Source organism: Rhopilema esculentum, chromosome 14 (genome assembly GCF_057945365.1).
Source record: "Rhopilema esculentum isolate cy_ngs chromosome 14, ASM5794536v1, whole genome shotgun sequence".
NCBI classification, from domain to species: domain Eukaryota; kingdom Metazoa; phylum Cnidaria; class Scyphozoa; order Rhizostomeae; family Rhizostomatidae; genus Rhopilema; species Rhopilema esculentum.
Window position 1 is genome coordinate 5,874,850 of NC_142828.1, and position 15,804 is coordinate 5,890,653.

At 37.0% G+C, this 15,804-nt stretch overlaps 1 protein-coding gene across 1 annotated transcript; it reads left to right on the forward strand.

Moving 5' to 3' along the window:
- Positions 1 to 336: 336 nt before the first annotated feature.
- Positions 337 to 15,719, forward strand: LOC135696280 (DNA topoisomerase 2-binding protein 1). Its single transcript, XM_065215627.2, has 14 exons — positions 337 to 2,098; positions 2,866 to 3,147; positions 3,953 to 4,185; positions 4,700 to 4,883; positions 5,111 to 5,814; positions 6,754 to 6,924; positions 7,517 to 7,708; positions 8,250 to 8,519; positions 9,611 to 9,733; positions 10,136 to 10,369; positions 10,957 to 11,315; positions 11,987 to 12,173; positions 13,034 to 13,199; positions 13,747 to 15,719. Exons 1-14 carry the CDS (start codon positions 718 to 720, stop codon positions 13,995 to 13,997), a joined length of 4,737 nt encoding a protein of 1,578 aa, XP_065071699.2. The 5' UTR covers positions 337 to 717; the 3' UTR covers positions 13,998 to 15,719.
- The last annotated feature ends 85 nt before the right edge of the window (positions 15,720 to 15,804 follow it).

Below are 15,804 nucleotides of genomic sequence, written 5' to 3' on the forward strand. Positions count from 1 at the left end.
AAATTTGAACTCATATTGAAAGAATTCAACAACAACCGATATTGGAGTCAAGATCTCAAATTTTCTGTGCGACAATGAAGTGCTAATGACAGTTGAATGATATCGACTCGTCGGCAGAAGTGTGCATTTACAACATTCTGCGCAAGAGCCCCATTGTTATTTTGACAGCCTTGCTGTTCATGGATCTAATTTAGAAGGTATCATATATCAAAGATGAAAAATAATGAGATTATTGGTGTAAGAACCTAACAAATTGAGCCTGAAACTCCGGGGCAAAAAAAGAAAATGAGACCAGAAGGGGGCTGGAGTTTAAGCCTTCCAAAATAGTAAAAAATATATTGTTGGGTCTATACACCATGTGATTTAGCCCCTCCCCCAGAAAGTTTCTCCTGGCCTCGGAGTCAGACTTGCAAGAAGTCTATGCTTCAGACGAGAGGTCTGGGTTCTGGTAAAAAAATTTGTATGCGCATGTGCTCAATTTACCGCCAAAAATAGGAAGTCATTGAGAATGATGTTTACTAAATCAAGAATAGCTTGAATTTACGTTATTAACGTGCATTTTATGGATGCTTTGTGTTGTTATTTTGCCTATAACTTATGGAAATTATGTCACGTAAGTTAGCTCAGCTATTTACTCGCCAAAGGATCATAGGTAAACCGTAAAAACTACAAGGAGTGTGTTCGTAGGCCGGAGTTAATGCATCAACAATTTTTATAATGGCGGATTGTCTCCGATTCATTATATCTGGGGATAGAGAAGATGAAAAAGCGGTGCAAATATTAAAAAAGGCAGCAAGGGAAGCAGCTAATGCTGAAATCCATATCGAGTGGTTTACATTGGAAGATTTTACAACAGATCCTTCAACATACAAACAAGGGGCAGTGGTTGTTTGCGAATCTTTTGAAGGAAATACATTCGAAACATTAAAAAGCAATGGCTGCAAGATTGTCGGGCCTTCTTGTGTTCTTTCCTGCCTAAAGGATATCCAACCATTGCCTTCTATGATAGAGCCATGTTTGAGTTTTGCAATGTTGGATGTGGTTGCTTGTTGTACAAATATAACATCAGAGCATAGAAAGAAATTAAAAGATCTCATTTCGTCAATGGGTGGAACAATGATTGGTGATTTTACTCAAAGTGTCACACATCTAATTGCTGGAGAAGTAGGTTCTACCAAGTACCAAGTAGCATGTGATCTTGGCAAGCCCATAGTGCAACCATCATGGGTTTATGATTGTTGGGATCAAAGCAAATACAAAGTGATAGACGGTACTGAAAGTTCTTTTGCTAAGAAACATGGCTGCCCTTGTTTTAAAGGGCTTACTATTTGTGTCACTGGTCTGAGTGCAGATATCAGACAGGAGGTGAAGAAACAGACAGAAGAAAATGGAGGCCAGTATTCTGGGGAGTTGAAAATGAGAACTTGTACTCATCTTATTGTGAAACTAGCCAAAGGTGAAAAATATAACTATGCCAGGCAATGGAAGATACATTGTGTATCTTTGCAATGGTTTTATGAGTGTGTGCAATCAGGTCACTGGATAGAGGAGAAAAACTTTGAAGTGATGCCAGGAGAGGAGTCGGTTATGGATGAGTCAAAAATTTTTGATGTTGCCAAAACAAGGGTAAACATGACAATTCAAGGTGAAATGGATGGCACAGCAGTTTCACACAAAGCAGCTAAAGTTGCAGAACAAAGTATAAGAAATAGAGAAAAAGCTAAAAGTATTGAAGAGAACCCTGAACTGAGGACTGGTACAAAAAATCATATCAAATCAGTTAAGATAAGCACTTATGACACGAAAAAACTAAATTTGTCTGGTATAAAATTGAAATCAAGTATGTTACTAGATGGATGCAAAATTTTCTTGGCTGAGATGGCTGCTGATGTAACCGATCAACTGAGAAAATTGATAAATGCAGCTGGTGCAATGAGATTTAACCAACTTAACTCCAATATTACCCATGTTATCATTGGTGATATAATTTCAAAAGGCATTGAAGACTACATTGGTAGTGCTTTACAGAAGCCATTTGTTGTTTCTCCAGACTGGCTAATAGACTCTTTTAAGGCATCAACTATACTTGATGAAAACGGTTTGTGTGGTTTTCTTCATCATTCATATAGTTTTTGCTTTCACAGACCTCACCTTAAATGCTTGAGAAGAGCTTCACAAGAATTACAAAATTTAATTGTGTGTTTACACCTTTATATGTAGGATTTGATTGATACTATGTTTTTGAATGACTGTAATATCAAGACAAATACCAGACTTATCAGTTATACACATCGCTCTATACATGGTCTCTGTGTAACTGGTTGAATCCTCAGAAGATTTTAATTATATCTATGTTATCCTTTATAGACATCTATGTGAGTCTTAAAAAATCACTTCTTGTAGAAGTGTGACTTGTACATTGGCCCTTCAATTACCCATTCTGTTCATATGGCATTCTAAACCAAAAATAAATTGCTCTATTATCATGTTCTATACTTGTTTTAATCTGCTGCATTTAGAAGTGGAGTTTGTCACTTGTAGTTCTTAGGTTATGGCCACATGGTCTCTAAGTAGGCTTTCAACTAACATGGATGTTGACTGCTCATGTTGAACTTAATACCTAAAATCATGCTATACATGGACATGGATATATAGCATTTCAGCTAGTAACCCAGGGGCATTTGGGGGGGGGCTGCCCTGAGTGCAGTTAATTTAATCATTTTCTTGTAGTTCTCATAGTAACTGTCTCCTATTAATTCTCCATGTATGTATTAAATTTTATCATTCTAGTTTCCTCTTGGCCAGCTAGCTATAAATTAACTGGTGTAAAAAACACCTTAGTTGAACATTTCTATTGTTCCTCAGAATATTCATTGCTAGACCAAGATGAATTGGAACCTGCAATTTCCCAGCCGTTTAAAGTTCCTGAGCCAAAAAGGGCTGATTTTAAGAAAAAAAAAGAAACAGCTACATTGCCGCATCTTGATGATGAATTAGAAGATGATGACGTTTTCATTGGCCAGTACCTGCCACAAGCAGAGAGTAGTCGTATATCATTTGTTATTGAAAACAAGACAACATTACCTGGTGCTAGAGCTGAGAATGGGAGAATTAGTGATGAACTGCAGAACTCTGATTCTGCGGAAGGTATGTTGTAAATTAGTTTGTTTCAGAGATACTAGCTCATTCATTTAAATAATTGTGTGTTTTTGTTTCCCCTAACAAGTTAATATTTTTTTGGTTACAAGTAAGACTAGTTGAGAGCCTCTTGTATTTTTAAAAATGCCAGGGAAGATTAATGCTAATAATTATTGCTTTTAGAAAATAGGAGAACATGCAGTTTATTTGGGAAAAAGCAAGAGCTGGGCTGCTCAAGGTAAAAATGCATAGGCATTAGGGGCATTCCATCCACAGGCACATTTTGCTTTGTTAGAATGCCAAGTTGTGGTAGTCAATCCTCAATTGACAAAATGCTACATTTTCCATTACTTACTTTCTGCAAACAAAATTAGGAAGTGTTATGCCACCCTACACTTCCTGACTTTCAGTTTTTGGTGTCCCAAACAGGTTTGTTGTATTCAAATTTAAGCAGAGCCTAGGGTTGTTTCAGGAAAAAGATTTGTTAAAATAGATATATTTACTGTTATTTGAGAGGATTCATGTGTATAAATGCTTGCGGAGATTATAAATCTAATTAAGATATTCTTAAAGAAATGTGTTTTCAGTCTACTCTTAAAAATGTCAAAAGAATCCACTGCTCACAATGAGTATGGCAGTCTGTTCCAAAGAAGAGGAGAGACCCCTGTAAATGCACAATCTCCAGCAGTCACTAGCTTTGTCATTGGTGTTTCGAGAGTCAAGTCATCATCAACAGATCTTGTGTTTGTTTCTGATCAACAGATGATGCCCGAAGTGTTTGTTTTACAAATTTCTCTTCTCTCTTTTTTCTCAGCTGTTGCTGGACCTGTAGAAGAACTTGAAAGATCCACTTCAACTGGCAAAGAGCATTCCAATGTCATCAATAAATGCAAATTTTTTGTGAAATATTTTGAAGCTGAAACAATGGATCAGATAAAATCATTGGTTCAAGATTTTAATGGAAAAATAGTCAATCAAGATGCAAGAAGTGATTATGTCATTGTGCCTCTAACATATGAGAAGAAAAGAAGGATTGGCAAAAAAGAGGTAATATCTTGAAAACGTTATTTGGAAGCCATAGGATACAAAATGTAAATCAAATAATTTTACCTTGATTTTCTTTCAAGAAACTTGTTAAATGAGAAAAGGTTTTCTGGCAGATAAAATTATTACATTGATTATTTCTGCAAAAACGTCTGATTAAGAATGATCAAGAATATTGGTTTGGATTTGCAACTTCAAGTAATTCAAAGTTCGTTGTATCCCTTGCGGCTAAAACTCATGATGTGTATTTAATTTTTTTATAATATTTTTGCTTTTAACTTCAATCGTCTTGTTGCCTGGAAAATGTTTGCATTAGTATTTGCTATGGTTTAAGCTGTATGTGAAGTCTGATTTTAGTGGCTGGTAGAAACCAAAGGGGGATTTGTCAGCTCTTTTATTAGAGCGTTAACTTGCCTTTGATTTAAGACCTTTTTAACCCATTTTAATTTTTATCCATCTAGTTTAAAAGTATGAGAAAGAGAACGTTTAGTGGAAATTGTTAAAATTCATCTTGTAGGTTACAATTTGTTGGTTAGAACAGTCACTGGAAAAGGATCAGTTGTTGGAAGTTGATTCGTGTTTCTTGTTTCGTCCATTTCATTTACCACCGGACTGTCTTCCATTGAAAGACTGTGTTATTTCAGTGAGCCAGTTCACTGGCATTGAGAGAGAACATGTTGTCCAAGTTGCTGACTTAATGGGTTTGTCTATTTAAGATGATCTATTTTCCTCGTTGCTCCTTAACAAAACTTTAGTTGCTTGCAGAAGACTTTTTTTAACTTTGTGATTTAAGAAGCAAAAAAAGCTTATGCCCTTAAGTACTGTGTTAGGGTTTTTAACCTTGCACCATATTCACATCTGATATTTGTTTTTCGCAATATCATAATTTCGCAATATTTAATTTGACAGTTTAATTTTTAATTTCCAGGTGCAGTCATGCAGGACAGTTTCGTGCGGAAAGCAGGCAATGGGCTTCTGGCGAACACACATCTCCTTCTAGCAGAAGCCTCTGGTGCCAAGTACCAGGCAGCTTGTGAATGGGGCGTTCACTGTGTCTCTAAGGAGTGGCTCTTTGCTTGCGCCGAGAAAAAGAGATTGATGCCTGTTGAAGACTACCCACTCGATGATCACACAAAAATTGAATCTGACGAAAACGAGGACGAGATAGAGGAAATAACCGTGAAAGATGGAGATACAACTGAAGCAGAAGATAGCAAGACTAGACATGAGCAGTCGGACCGGGTGAAGGAGATGAACGCTTGTGATGGTAACAAAAAAGACTTTATGAAACCTTGCAGCAATGCCCTGGAAGAAAAAGACTTGCCAACAAGTACAACTCCAGTGGCACCTGGCAAGGCGTTACTTCAAGTTGGTAAACCCTTTAAACCATCTTTTGATTTGAATGACATGATGGAGTATCTCAAATCGCCTGCGACTTGCTTTACACCCAGAAGCAAAAGCCGTCAAAGCAACGGGAGTTTCGCTTTGGATGAGTTTGTTGGTGACCAGCTGCGTAAGGCATTAGAGATTACAAGTGGAGACACTCGCAAAAAGTCGAATCAGACCGCAGCTGAAAAAAAGCAAGGGAACCAAAACAAAACCCCTTCAAAAGATGGAAAAAACTTTGAAAAGGTAAGGTTTTTTATAAACCAACGCCAGAAATACGTTACTCCAATATCAAGATGCAAAAACAGATACAGCAATTTAACAAATAATATTAATACTGGATTTCTACAGTGCTAAAATATATGAATACTTCAACTGTACGTCTGGACATGGGACAAGACAGGACGATACAACAGAGAGTGCGTATAGGCACACCTTCTCTAAAGCCAACAGTTTGTCCATAAACAATACCATTATAAGTGAGCTTGAAACGATCCCCAATTTTAAATGGAAAAATTATCAATGAAGACAATGAAAAGTAGAGACAAATTAACGATGATAAAGACAATTAACAATGCATTTAAAGGCAATCAGCAGATAGCAAAGTAGCTCAAACCATTTGTCAGTCAATAGTTGGCCAATCAGTGACCGTGATACCACATGCAGGCCTATTGATTGGCTAATTTTGATTGACAGATCATTTAAGCCAATCTTTTGATTGCATTCAATGAAAAATTAAAACCCGGTACTTTATTGGTCAACATCAGTCAACAAAAGTTAGGTAGAAAAATGTCGGGAAATAATTTTTATTCATTTTGATACCAAATACATGTAAAGCAGTAAATTTTTATTCCTCTCATTGTACATTGCAAAATGTGAATTGCGCTTAGGATTGGGACGTGATGGGAAAGACTATGGTATTGTGAAAGCCGCTTTTTAGATATTTTAGTGAATGGGTTAACACTAAAACTATCTTTGGTATTGCGATATTAAAAGGATTAGAAACACCATGCCTAAGAATCATAATTGACAAAATTTGGTCACAAAACCTTGATACATCTAAAAACCTACTGACGCTCAGGTTTATAGAACAGGGTGGCTCTATGTTGCAACTTATGCACAATGCACAATGAACTTTTTGTCTGGCCTGCCTTAAAAATCAGCTTATCTTTTTTTTGAAAACAGATATCTGATATCAAAGAAGAACATAAAGACGCTGGAGTATTGCAAGGGGTTGTCATTGCTGTCAGCAAAAAGCTTTTAGAAAGGCAGGGAGAGATTCACAATTTAGCTTCATCGTTAGGTGCTGAGTGCCACTTTGGTTTTGATGAAACTTGCACCCATCTTATTCACAAGGTAAGCTTATTTAAAGATTTGTATCGATGTTCACATTTTGTTTTGCTGTGATGTAGAATCGTCGTGGGTAGCTTTTTGCATTGAATAAAACAGTTGTTGCGTCTTTTCCGAATATTTTTGCTTCATTGTGATAGAGCAGCCCGAATGGGGCCTGAAATGCAATAAATTTGCCGGATAAGGGGGGCTGCAACCCTTCCAGCTTCTTCGTCTTTTACGCCTATGTTTGTGATATATTAACTCTCTATATCTTTCATAAACGCTTTTCTATATCGTAAGAAAATGAGCATATTTCTGATGAAAATTTAATATTTCTTGCTGATTTTCCTATAAATTTTTTTTCGATATCCTTTCTCTTCCCTTTAATGAGCCCCCCTTTTTCTTTTTCCTTCCATTCCTTGACTGTCTCTTTAAAACATATCTCTAATTTTTCTCTTTGCCCAACTGCCTTCAATTTTTCAGTGTACCTCTCTTCTTTACCTTCTTTCATCTCCTTTTATCTCCTTCCATCTTTATTCTCTTGCTTTCATCTTAACAAATAATGGCAGAAATGTTTTCTGCAATGTTTAGTGATAATTTGCTGCTCCACTTTTAGGGCAAGGCAACAGATACCCTGGCAGAGGTCAAACAAGCCCGATCACTCAAACGAGAAATTGTCTCTGAACATTGGCTTGATGCTTGTCTTAGTGAAAACAAGAGAGTTGATGAAAAAATGTACCCATGCACATATAATCCAAAAATGTCACTTTCAGTGGTTAAAAAGGGAAGACGATCAACTCGATCATTGGTATAATTATTTTTACTTTTCATGTGATATTTTTTTTGAAAAAGACAGGAGTTTGGGATTTAGCAGACACTTTGTGAATGGCAGCATTGATAGGTTGCTTTCGCCAGACAAGTTGAGTAACTATGCATGAGAAACCTTTTAGTTTTTAATTAACAAAATATCTAAGGCTAGCTGAATTGAATTATTACTTCTTGAAAGTTGAATATCTTTATCATCGATTTGTAATGAAGTGAGGTCATGCCGATTTCTATTGGAATGCTGCTTTGCTGGTCGCTTCTAGCGATCAGATCTCAGTGTTTGATGCCAGTTTCTTGTAGACATCTATTACTATACAAAATAAAAAATTTCCTTCTTAAACACCATATTGCTCTTCTAAATTGTATGTGATGAGACACAAGGAAGATACATTTATCCAAACACAAACAGATCCGATGTTACCATGATGCTATGCAAATTACTTTTCTAATGTAAAAGTGCTGGGTACTAGTATTACAACAACGTCACTTCATTGTAGACACCCAATATGAATTTTTTATTATAGAAATCTACTTCAGCTGCCTCTAAAATACTTTCCACGAATCACGAGGAACCAAAAGGAGAAGTTAGTCCTTCCGTCACCAATAACCAACTAGAAAGCCCTCCTCCACGCATAGAGACGCCGAAAAGAACTCATGACGACGGTCCAGTTGCATCAAAGGGACAATCGGCAAGTTTGAAGAAAATGGTTTCTCCTTTTGAAGAAAAGGCGTCGTCCTTGGATGCTCGTTTGGAATTTCAACGTCAAATGGAAGAGCTTATGGAAGCAACAAAGGTGAGCAAAAATTAGAACAACAGATTCACTTGTTGCTGATATATTTGATCAAAGAATCATCCCAAAAGTTTTGAAACCCTGGCTTCAATTTTTTAAGCTGTATGCAGCCATCAATTTTTTCTCTTTCAACCATACCACTCGCTTTTTAAGTCATGCTTTTTAAGTCGTACTGGCAGTGAAAATACTGCATGCCTGTAGAAAGCCCGGACACCCAAGACATGCTTATGCTATATCGTAGAATAAGACATACCACAATAACCTATTATTGGTTGGTGTTTTACCTTTGCATCTTGCTAAGCTTTTCATATGCTTTTCGTAGCTGTTAACAGTCTTGAAGTAGTGACCAGTAATTTTCTGCCAGTTTCCATGTGGATAGTACCAGAGTCCAGAAAAGTTGTTAACTTTCCTCCAGACAAAAACATCCCAAAAGACAAACCTTCCTCACAAAAAAATATAAAGTGGGCGTTGCTAGGGTGTGTAGGGTGTGAGCTTCTATTGTTTTTCATGGACCTTCCTCCGGTCAGTGACCGTGCGACCGTAATGTTTTCCTGACTCTGGATAGAACTTACCGCCATCTTGTACAAGCCATGATGCGTCATAGATATTTAATTGCTGTTCACCTATCAATAAGACTACGAATAAGCCAATCAAATGTCTTATACCGGATGTACGTATCTTAGCCAGCAAATAAAAGGCATTGAGTCATGGTAAATAGGTCTTCTCTATAGGGGGTCATTTGGTTTCGGCGTGATCGCTGCTGTTTCATGTGATATTGGCATCCGTTGTTGACAACTTGCTATTGATGAAAATTGTTTTGTCAATCAGTACGAGGTGAGTTCATGTGACTAGTTCAAGGTCAACCAATAGCATCGCAGTCATGAAAATCATGACTCAGCGGATTTTGGCACTTAGGGTATACCCAATCCATTTTATCATGACTCAATGCCTTTAAGCTAAAATAGTAGAAATTTGATCGCGAAGGTCGCGTTTTTGAGTTTGTGGAGATTGTTCAAGAATGTACCTTTTTTAAGATCTGTGTGGTACCCCTCACTCCAATGCTGTTCTTCAGAAGGCAATAAATTGTTTTTTAGGGCAACAAGGGTGGATTGCGAAGAAATCGAAGGCAGCAATTAAGCTCTGCATCGCCATCCGAAGACCTCAGTTTGAAACGGTCATCTGTGGCAAAGAGGCTTCGTACCAGGCAGTCGTCACAGGTTTGTCTAAAGCAATGATTCATTCGTCAAAAAACTTCCTTGATGAAAAATAGCATGTTGACTCTTTACTTCTTTATTCTTAAGACTTTTGTAGCTCTTTTTTGTTAATGTGAGTTCCTCTCTGGCATCAAGACTTTTTCGTATTTTTTATGTTTTACAGATTATTATGTATTCAGAATACACGACGAGTTCAATTTTTTTATCTTTGCATATGTTATTACCAAGCATTCAATGGTATGTTTCAATTGTTCTGGTAACTTTTGCTTATCAAGCATTAATGTGATCTTTCAGCTCGACATGATTGTCTCCAGTCGAAATGGTCACCTATATTTTGTTTAAACTACGGACACGTTGACAATCTTGCTTTTTCCTTCCTGTTTATCAAACATTTCTATTTCCTAGAAAAGCAACAGTGAATCTTCAAAGTCTTCCGGGGAAAAGAAACAAGGAACCATAGAACAATCACAAGGGGACGTTATAACGTACGATGACCCAGCAGGCCGAATTGAAAGAGAGAGGATATTGGCTCAGCTGAAAGCCGCAAGTCCTAGCCAGGATGGCTTCCCTTCTTTCAAACCCATCGAGGTCTCCGATTTTCCCTTAGATTCTGCACTGGAAGAACCGAAACAGAACGATGTGAGTCACAATTTTTGTGTATATAATTAATTTTATCTCAACTTTTTTCAAATAAGAACGTAATACCAATGAAACTTTAGAAATCTTAAGCTTACTTACGGTCATTTTCCAACGTTTATGCTTTGAAAAGTGTCGGATGAAAATCACTACAGTATGCCATGTTTTCGTTATTTCGTGCCATCTTGAAATTTGCTATGCTCGATCAAATATCTTTAAAGCTCTTCGTTGTTGATATGTATATAGATTCTAGTTCTCCGTTCTTTATCTGAGGAAAATTTCATCAAGTTAGAGCTGATGATATGTGTTATAGCTTATCTAACTTTATCTAAGATATACATACTATGTTTTTGGCTAAGTTGTTAGAGCACTGAACAGTCCAAGATTTGATTGTATACATAACCTTGGTCTAATTGCCTCTAATGGTAAACAGAACCGTTATAGCAATATGCGAGACGCTTATGAAGCAAATAAACCATCTTTTTCCCCAATGTCATCGGACTATTGTATTCGGGCTTTCTTATACTCTAATAAATGTATCTTTCAAGAAACTGATAAATGATTTTTGAACTTTTCCTTTCTTCCACTAGGAAGCTGCCCGTGTTGGCACACCGATAAAGCAAGAAGCACTCGCTGACAAGCAGCTAGTCATCAACAAACAAGTCTTCCCATCAGACTTTGATCATTTGACAACTCCTCCGAAGCGTCCTGTTAATATGCATATTTCTAAACCTGTTCAGCCACCCCAGCCTGTGAGCCTTCTTGAAGATGAGGAAATTCAAGAAGAGAACAAGGCGCCGGTTAAGACATATAAATTTCTCCTTTCTGCAATGACGCCACAAGAAAAAATCCATTACTCGGCCATGATAGAAGAGCTTGATGGGATGATTTGTGATGCACAGTACTTCACTTTGGAATGCACGCACGTCATAGTTGGCAATCCAAGCCGGTAAGAGTTTTCCATGCAGTGTTAAGAATGCATTATAGTGTTATAATTATGTTTGAACATGATACAGCTAATAAAGGCAAGGCTGAGCTACAATCACTGCCAAAACTCTTGGAACACTTGTGATATTTTCAACGTTTGCATGCATCCGCTCCCCTCCCCCTTTCAAACTATGTTGTCTCACAGCAAACTTTAAAGACATACTTTTGTGGCAAACCTTTTTATACCGATCGCTGTGATATACTGCATTGTAAGCAAAATTGTTTTAGGGGGGAGGGAGGGAAGGGGGTTAGTCTATTAGAAACACGGGAAATGTACGAAAAAAGCGAAAATTTAGCAAAATATTTAGGTGTTCCAAGGAGTTTTGGCAGAGATTGTAGATTTTCATTTAGGCCTAATTCAAGGTTCTTGCTCAAAGGGGTGCACACATAAAACTTTAAGGTGTCGTCATCATGGGATGAGGAATCACTGCTTTGGTTTGTCTGTTATGACTTATTGACGAACTTTAGACAAAGAATCCGGACTATAATTTTGATAGTTTTTCTAGGAATTTGATATAGAACGATATGATATTATTCAAAGTTATATGATTTAGTTTATAAGATTTAATAGGACATTTTCAATCAGTTTATTTAATTTTAAAAATCTCCTGAATTGCTTTTGTTTATTTCTAGAAACGAGAAATTTTTAGCAGCTGTGGCTGCTGGAAAATGGGTGCTGCACAAATCCTTTTTGGAGGCAAGCAGAGAAGCTGGGTTCTTTGTGAATGAAGAGGAGCACGAATGGGGTTCAGAAGCAGAGCCTTCCAAATTAACGACAGCTGCAAGAAGATGGCGAAGAAAGTTAGAGAAAGAGAGAGGGGTATGTTTGGCATTTTGTGCTCAAATTTTGTTTTTCCACTTTTTGTTTACATACCTAAATTTCTGCAGCCATAAACTTCAATGCTATTTGAAAGGTAGACATTTATTTGAATGTCATGATTCTCAGGTGCAGTAGCTGGATTCTCTCTCCTTACTGCCCTTCGATTCTTGTCCAAGTGGCTGATGCAAATTTTGTTTTTCCACTTTTTGTTTACATACCTAAATTTCTGCAGCCATTAACTTCGATGCTATTTTAAAGGTAGACATTTATTGGAATGTCATGATTCTCAGGTGCAGTAGCTGGATTCTCTCTCCTTACTGCCCTTCGATTCTTGTCCAAGTGGCTGATGCATTCTTCTGCATCACCTTTGACTTTACACGTTTACTGTCAAAAATGACTGGCTCCCTAAAACAATAGCTTTTTACAGTATCATATTATTTCTCTTTCAACTTGCAAAGGGGGTCAGTCGAAATAGTTTTTATTAACGATAGTGCTTTTCCATGCGATTATTGAGAAGCGATTTCAAAGTACAGCTTAGGATAATGCTATATTGCATCGTATATCGGTTTATACTTGGAAGTGTGATTATAGCGTCACAAGCAATACTTACTGTTTAATACAGCACAGTCGATACTGATGACCTACTCTGCTTATAGTAAGCAGTTGCTTGAAATGTTGTGACTACTGATGAAGTATGATTGTAAAATGGAATTTAAGATGGCTGAATGTAGAAAGCAGATTCGACTGTAGCGTAGAACTGACATCTGGATTAGTTTTTGCAAAACATGTGTCCTCATAACAATTAAGGTTGTGTTCTATTAAACGTTTTGTTACTGACTCATGCTCTGTATTTTTATCAGAGAAACCAGTCAGCTGGAGCATTCAGTGGATGGCACGTGCTGCTGTGTGTGGGCTCCTCCGTACGGCAGCATGGTTTTAAAAGAATGCTTGAAGCTGGTAGTGGAACAGTGGCAAGCATCCACCCACCCTTCAATGCCCTTGACGGGGTTACACACGCTTTTATAGGTACTATCATATTCGTTTTGGTGTTACCAAGCTAGTACTTTTCAGTCATAGACTTGATGAATTAGTGGTTAAACTTATACTTATTGCCCAGGCTTTTAGAAATTTTAGTCTTCATCTATAGCATGCAAGTTCCACTGCCTATTAAATATTGAAACTCTTGCCTTATTGTTCTAGGCGGTCTGTATAAACGCTAAAATAGAAAATAATGCAGAGTTTATTGAAAAGTTTTAAAGCCTTAAATAACTTAAAATTAAATTTTTCGAAAAGCTATTTCTTTATATTTGGGTATGGAAAGCAGAATTCGAGTATGGAAAAAATGTCAAAAGTACTGACGAGACCAAAGAATGAACATATTAGCCAAAACTAAAACTTCAATGGTTTCAATTTCATTCATATATGGCTCTTTGCTTTTCATCCTCGAATATTGTCTCTCCGCCATATACATAGCAAATAACAAACCTGCAGAAATAATGACGCGACGTCAGCTATTTTGTTGTGAGATACGAATCGTTGGTTATCACTTAAACCATGTATGTTTTCTTTGCAGATCCTAATAAAACCAAACCAGGTGTTATAGACTACAAAACGCTCTATTCAGCAGGGATATGGGTATTACGCCCTGATTATATCGCAGATTACCTTACGCAAGAGCCAGCCCCGCCAACCATGAAATACGTTCTCCAAGAGGTCCAAAGCTTGATGGAACCAGATGGAAGCCTGGTGAGTTTCAATGACTCTAAAAAACGCAAAAATCTTGATGAGCGATCCTCCCAAAAAACCAAGCGCAGCAAGAATTGAAGCAGAGAACTATCGATTTTTTCATGTTAAACTTGATGTCATGTCAATTTATCGATCACAAGATCTAAAATCTTCCTATGGGCTTCCGTGATAAAATAAATGGCTCTTTTTCACTTAATCGGTGCACAACAGGGCTCTGTGTGTGCCTATGCGCACTATAAATCAAAAGAACGATTTCAGAAGGCTGAAAAAGGACGAAAGATCAAAAAACGACCTGGCGCGTGGCCTCGCCCTGGTTGATGTCAATACTTCGTCCAAGGTCGGTTGACTGGATTTTGGTGGCCAATCATAAGACAAGAAGGGCGTAATGGGCTATCCATATCTTCTACTTCCCTCAAAATCTTTGCAAAATGAAGAGTACCGGAGTGACCCACCTAAGTGTGACGAATTACTTAATTTTTGACCACATAATCTGAAAGAAAGGCATAAAATACCACACAATATGCAAAATCAGGTAGATATGTTCAAAGATTTCAAGTTTGCCAACGGAAAACTGTTATTCTGGCCTGGTTCATGACGTTATGAACCAAGGCCAAGTACCAGAGGTTTGATTGGGAACGAGACAGTGCTCATGTGGCCATATCCCAGTCAATTTGTAACTCCTTCAACTGATTTCGCACTGTTAGAGGTATATCATAATGCTTGTTTGTGTTATAAAGTCACAATTGAAAAATTATAAAATAGATTTTTCTGGCGTCATCACTTCGGTACTCTTTAATTTTTGGGAAATAGAGATATAATGTTTCATGTCTGCTCAAAATAAAATAACTGTTAGGTGATGTTTTCATGGGAAATTCAAGAACGGTCAAATTCTTATCGAATTTTCTGTTAATTTTTGCATTTTTGAAACTGTTTGAAAACACCGATTCAAAGCTAAAATAAACAAAACATTTGCTTATTATCATTATGAATATACCAATTATTCTAAATGTCCTCAAGTCATCAGTTTTGGGTACTACTCTGTCAGAAAATGAAGCATATTTTGGTATTTTGATGAACTATTTTAACCCTTTTCAATCCTCCAATTCCTCTGCACCATTCGTCCTGCTAAAATGATAAATACCCTGCTTTAATTAGTTCGTTGAATATTATTTCTCTTCGAGTCACTTACTGCCTTGAAGCATTTTAAATTCGTTTCTTAAATGTTGAATTTCATTGTGTAGAGCTATGATATTTAGCTTGTGGATATATGTAAATTTTTAACGCGTTTTGATTAAAAATTTTGAGAAAGATTTTCGTTTCCTTTGTGTTGCAACCTAACTAGTGTGTTACGATTAGCTTCATCATCCTGCTAGCTCGACACGATGTATTTGTTTCCATGTCGTCATGATATGAGACTAAAATCGCTAGTATAGTAACAAACTGGCTCTGTAAAAAGCAATTCATGCAGGACAAAGTCGTAGGCACGGGGTAAAATTGAAGTAGAAGGAAATAAACCATAGGGTATATACACGGGAAATTAAAAAGACATTTCTAACATTCATCGCTTAGTTATTAAAATTTTGGATATCCTTCTTTTAAAAGGTTCCAAGCAGATCATAAAAGATGTAGAACAAAAGTCTTGAAACCAAATCTGACATTTAATGCTTATGACAGTTAACTTTTTAGCGTTGTATTTGGATATTATTTATGATCGATCTACAATATCTATAATAGTGACGTAAACTTTGATTCTACAAGGCCATCAATCATGTTTGTATAACGCCTTAATTGTGAGAATCTAGTTTGTGGTCCTTTCATACTTTGGGTTGGGATAACAGACTTTACCCAATGGTGGGCATGTCACTAGGAAGAATGACATTTGATA